Source organism: Buceros rhinoceros, unplaced genomic scaffold (assembly GCF_000710305.1).
Source record: "Buceros rhinoceros silvestris isolate BGI_N320 unplaced genomic scaffold, ASM71030v1 scaffold2454, whole genome shotgun sequence".
NCBI classification, from domain to species: domain Eukaryota; kingdom Metazoa; phylum Chordata; class Aves; order Bucerotiformes; family Bucerotidae; genus Buceros; species Buceros rhinoceros.
The window spans coordinates 27,778-33,773 of record NW_010409835.1 but is presented as its reverse complement, the minus strand read 5'-3'; the positions used below and the strand labels follow the sequence as shown (position 1 = coordinate 33,773).

Sequence of the window (5,996 nt, the reverse complement as noted above, 5' to 3'; positions counted from 1 at the left end):
CTCTTTCCCAGGCTGTCCTGACTTACAGGAGATACAGGTGAGATTAATTCTGGAAGAACCTTCTACTTGCTTTGTTCCTTTGTTACTGAAATACACCCTCGCTCCAAGTCAGTGGGAAAGCCAAGCCTTCTCTCTCTCTCTCCCCCCAGCGTAAAAAGGAAACCACCACACACTAGCTTGGGACTTCGGTGAAAATTGTCAGACTATTGAGTTATGGAATGTCTGTTCCTATCTTTCATCGATGCTTTACATAGAACCATGTCAGTTCTGGTATGGCCTAAGATCCAAAGGACATTTTTTTGTTGTTATTTTCTGTAAGTTACTGCTACTGTCTGAAAAGTAATAAACACTGTTGGTTACATAATTCTACTGAAACCAATTCAACCAGTCACTAGAATAGTTAGTCCAACCACTTGCAAAGGATGCTTCATTTAGATAAACTGCTCCTCAGGATTAAATGAAACATTAATCTAAAGTCATTATTCACACAGTTTTGACATTAAACAAATGCAATGCTCAACAATATTCGTATGAACGTGAAGGCTACGTACCAAGCCAAATGAACACCAAATGCAGTGAACACCATCAAGTTAAAATTCATTTTGAACCAATACAACACTGCTTTCCTTATAACTAGAAGTCTTAGATTTTAAAAGGCAACTTACACTGGAATTCATTTTACTATGCTGTTATTTGCTGACATTTCTGACAAGTTAAATAAGGAACAAAACTAACAAAGTAGACCTCCTGAGACTGTAAAATAACCACTACTTAACTCTAGAATCCAAAGAATAAAGAGTACAAAACACCGTAGCAACTCACACCTACTGTGAGGCCATTTTCCAATAAATTCTTTAAAATCTTTATCTCACCGAAGGTTTTCTAACCCGAGTTCGCAAAGGTAACAGAACAGTTACAAATTCAACTGAGTAACCTCACCTGGTTTGCCACTACTGCATCTTGTGGATCGTCTGGTTCTGCAGCTGCCAACAATGCTTGCAGCGATAACAACACTGTTCTTAGAGTCATGGCTGCTGCCCTAAAATTAAAAATTTGAAAATTATTTTACCAGATCCCATGCCTGTACTCACCTTTGCTGCTGTACTAGTATAAGGTATGAGGTATGAGTACATGTGCAGACTGTAAATCTAAGAATTGTATTATTACAATACCACTCAATATTTACATTGAAGGTTAAAAGAGGACGTTCTTATTAACAGTGCTTTCCTAAGCTTTTGGAATATACAGTCCGTGACATACACATTTGACCATGCTCACTGAACAGAATTAATTTCATCTGGAAAAAAGAAAAAAAAGCCAATCTGAACTTTGTGTCGTTCTTCCTTACTACCAGCAAGGGCACCTTGCATAGGGTCTAGGTACTGACTGGCAGCCCATGTGTGCTCCCTCTGCTGGCACTCTTCATGGTGAGGTAGCATATACAGAAACACCGACCTCTGTTTTACATATTTGTAGCAGGTGAGGAATTTTAAGTTAGGTATCTTCTGCATTACAACAGTTTTGACATGACATTTTCCAACAAAATGTAACAATTTACCTAGTGAATTACTACTATAATAATTAAAAGGTTCGGCTATTGCAGAACATGCAGTTGAAAATATCTCAGCTTCCTCTCAACAACATGACTGCTGGAATCATGATGGTGCTGTAAAGTCACTCTTTTGATCCTGTGAAAGAACCCCATTGAAGGTAGTGCAGTTCTAGAGTCACAACTTCTCAGGTTCCAAATTCTCACCATTTATCTTGATCTTCGAGTATATTTAGAGTAAGAGACTTCACTAACTTTGTAATGGAAAACCAAGCAAGTTCACAAAAGTCAAAGTATGAGATTATTACACACTGTAAACCTGTAACATTTTAATACACACTTCAACTAGATTTTGACCATGATTTTGACCATCTCTGATCTACCATTTCAGCAGGCACACACTGGAAACCAAGTAAGGACCCCACAGAATCTGTGAGAGTTCAGTATTTCAGCTGATTCGAAGAGATAAGTAGACTTAATTGCTGTGTGGAAAGCACAGACAAATGTTCAAGCCAATACACAAAACTGCTTACACTGCTTAAGTTCTAGTAGAAAGGTAAGTGGGGAAAACGTGACATCTTAGATTAGAGCAAAATGGTTATAGCACATGAATGCCAGAGCAAAGTTGTGAAACACAGGCATCCAATTTCTTACAGCAAACCAGTCAATTTTCAATGAACAGAAAATAGTTTCTTCTTTTCAGAAGACTGAAAGAAAACGCAGAGAGTCTGTTAAAGCGTGTGGCGAAGAGCTTGGCCCAATGGTCCAAATATAACAGAAACAGTTTGCAAGACTATTTCCAGTTTCGGTACTGGAAAATACATAAATTTCTGAAATCTGAGGCACTGTACTGACATACTCCTACTAGAGCATACAGATAACAAAGAACAGATGCCGGTAAAATGTTAGAGGAACATTTGTGACACCCGAATATTCTATTCCTAGATGCTTACATTTACAGCTTTCCTCCTATGTCATTAACGATTCAATTATGGCATTCTTCCCTAATTGTTTCTAATTCTAGAATATTTTTCCTAGAAACTTACTTTTTTTAGCTTATCATCACTGAGCTTTCACAGTGCAGTGTTCTACATCAAAATGCAACTGAGAAACATCCCAAGCGACAGAGATTTTAATTAGCACATACTGTCTCACTCCAACTTCCACATCAGCCTGAAGTCCCTCAAGCTGAACTTTGCAGCTTAAATCTTATAAAAAAACCCCTCATGCTTTAAGATCCAAATTCTCACAAATCACAAAACCTTCACAACATAATTCTCCTTTTCCAAGCCCATACCAAACTAAACGGATTTTTCCACAGAATTTCAGACTCTCTTCCAGTTAAATGTTTTAGATTCCAAACTCAACGCTTCTCCCAATCCAAAGAATGTTTCTTTAAACTACAAACAAAGCTGGGGATTAACTAGTAAGATTAAATTTAATCAGGTAAAGAACACTTAGTTACTCAAACGTATCCTCAGCTGCGTGATGAGAGCCTCGCTAACATAGTAAACCCCAGAGTACAAAGCATCTTGTTTTACCACACCTAATCCACACGCACAAAAACCTCAGCGAAAGAACATAGAAATATTTTTGCTTTACATGTACCTATGCTATTTTACTCTTCTAATTTCCCATTCTTTGTCACCTGTACTGGTTTATACTGTCTTGAAATTAATCTTAACGTACGCATTGATGATGTAATACATGGTGGTATAAGAATTAAGTAAATGTACCACAACATGTTCACTTATTACGGCATTCAGGTGTCATAGAACGTCAAGTCTTTCAAGGCCTTTCTATGCTTGAATGGATTTAACCATTTTTATGTAGTGAATTTCAGGAACTACCACATCCACCACACGCTATAAAACCCAAAGTCTTTTTTTTCCCCAGTTAAGTAATTTTAAAACGACACTAAGTGGTGTCATAAAGATAGCCATTACATGAAATAGCTAGCAACTAACTTATGCTGCAGTCACTTTCACCAAATAAAAGCTGCTCTGCACGTTCCCTTACAGAAATCTTTCTACTTTAGAGACATCTGAAAATACCGCCATTATTTAACGTAGAGAAGACGACAATGAAAGGGGCTGTGGGCACTTGTGCCACTTTCACATGCATTTTACTTCCACTCACACTGAACCCGGTAGGAGTGGAAAATACAGATTAAGGAGCAGAGGGCTTTATTAAGGACCGAAGGTGCCACAGACGCCCAAGTACTCAAGTTCTGTGATGGCTCCAGCCACCTCTGGCTTTCATGACTGTCAGGCCCTTTCAGTCCCTGTTCATCTGTATGTTTGTAGAATTCTACATAAGCACACTGGAACCTGAACTTCTGCTCTGACATTCCAATTTCAAAATGAGTAATAAAAATAAATACGTCACCCATTTGGATAGACAGATGGCTATATGCTCAGAGAACTCAATTTCTAAAGTAGTACGATTATAGACTAGTTTAGTTACACATGTTACACAGTTTAAAAATGTAGTTTACAACTTATTTTCAAGTCTCATGTCTCAAAATGGCTTTCACATCTCATGCATATTAAGATAATCTTCATTGGACACAAACATTTAAAGGATTATCCCTACATCATACAAGAAAACCTGTTACAGCTTCAGCTGCTGTTTGTATTTAAAGAAGGAAATTAAACTTTGTGGTTAATGGTAAAGAAAATCTGACAATTCATGCAACTATTGTATACTCATATAACATTTTCTTCCTTTAGGACACCAATTAGCTTTCCTGACCAAAAAAAGTAAAACAGTCTTGTTATTTTCTAGATAGCTTAGTCTAAATTTTTCAGACATAAATAAAAGATTCCCACAAGAAACTGGAAGAACAGCTAAAAATAGGTTCTCACTTCCCAAGTACCTTAAAAAGCTCTTCTTTCCTCCCATTACTTTGTTTTGGGAGAATAAAATTAATGGGGATGACTGCCCAGAACAACATTTACAGACACTAGTAAGGCAGGATCTGTTCTCATCAGCAAAAGCAAAAACAATTACCATCATCAGTTCTGGAGGAAAATCTATGCTGATGGTGGCACAGAACTAAAAAACCCAACACACCGCCTCCACAGGACATCCCCACAAGCTAGAGAAAAACGTCCCGCAACGTAAGTTGCATTTTCCTTAAAACAAACTTCCATTCTGAAGGAAAAAAAAAAAAAAATAGATTTCCAGCTCATCTATCTGAAGTTCAGTTCTGGGTGTGGACTTAGGTACAACATCTCACGTTGTTCAAGTAATTCCCTTTGGTAACTTCAAGCTAGCTGCATGCTTGAGTTTTAGGGTTTTTTCTCTCCTCCTTGCCAAAGGCAAGGTTTTGTATCACTCCTATCAGACTTCTTCCTAATCTGTTCTTAACTGGAGCCTCACAAGTTTCTGGGAAAATCTATTTCGATGTTTCACCATGCTTGATATTTTGCATACTAAAATGGCTTTCCAGTCTTTCATGTTTAGAAAATGTTGCTTTACTCTGGATTTTTCCTACAGATCCCATCTTCCTTGGGATACTCTCGAAGCGAGTACGCTACAACAGAAACCTGACCAAACATAAACAAAAAGCAACCATGTTACATAATGAGTTCTGCAGGTAAAACTTTCTACATCCCAACATTATATATGACACTACACTGCCTTTGTCCCATGCGGTTACTGGCTCCTGTTTTCTCCTAAACTTTACAAAAACCCTTGACCCCCAGCATTCCCAAAACACTGCTTAGCCACTATGCAGGCTTGCAAGTTTGCCATCTACAAAATGGGAGGAAACTGAAAGCCTACCCTCTGGACATCCTGACCAAAACCCTGGCTTTCTATAGGCACTGCATTTGTTAAACAGCAAGGGAAACCTGGAATGAGTCAGAACAAAGAAAGCCGATATATATTTTATTCACTTTTTTTTGGTAATATCTTGGGGCATTTCCATTAAAAAAGAGCATCCCTAGTTTGGGTGAATACAGTGATAATATTAAAAAGCAGGGCAAGCCAGCCGTGCCCAGCATGCCTGAGGTAAGAAGTCCCTTACCTTTTGATGAGCTGAAAGAGTTCTAAGAGGATTATGTAACACTGCCAGTTTTTCTTCATTTTTGAAGGCTAAGTTATTTTCCATTTAGGAAGTTCTTATGTTCTTAACGTTCCTCTCTAGAAACAATCTCTCCAGCTACTGTGAGGGGTAACCCAGCAGAACAGGAAGAGCTGCAGCCAGCAGACTGCTGCTCCACTCTGTCAACCAAACATGGCTACCACGAACAGTTGCAATTTTTTTTTTTTAATAATCTGCAATTTTTATTCAATTTGTGAAATAACTGAGCTTGTTAACCTAAGAGACAAGCTCTAGGAAGCTGTACTAAGGACTTACAGAACCTGGAAAGAGGAAGAAAATGAGTTAACGCCTTTGAATGGCGTCTTCTTGTACAGTCACTATTTACAGGAGGAATAC

The 5,996-nt window shown here is 38.1% G+C and overlaps 1 protein-coding gene across 1 annotated transcript in view; it reads right to left on the bottom strand.

The window, feature by feature from the left end:
• UBE2K (ubiquitin-conjugating enzyme E2K) overlaps positions 1 to 5,996 on the bottom strand; it is a 22,799-nt gene that overhangs the window by 3,497 nt on the left and 13,306 nt on the right. The window contains exon 5 of the mRNA XM_010135349.1: positions 940 to 1,039. Coding sequence (XP_010133651.1) covers positions 940 to 1,039 — 100 coding nt within the window. The remainder of the gene's footprint in view (positions 1 to 939; positions 1,040 to 5,996) is intronic.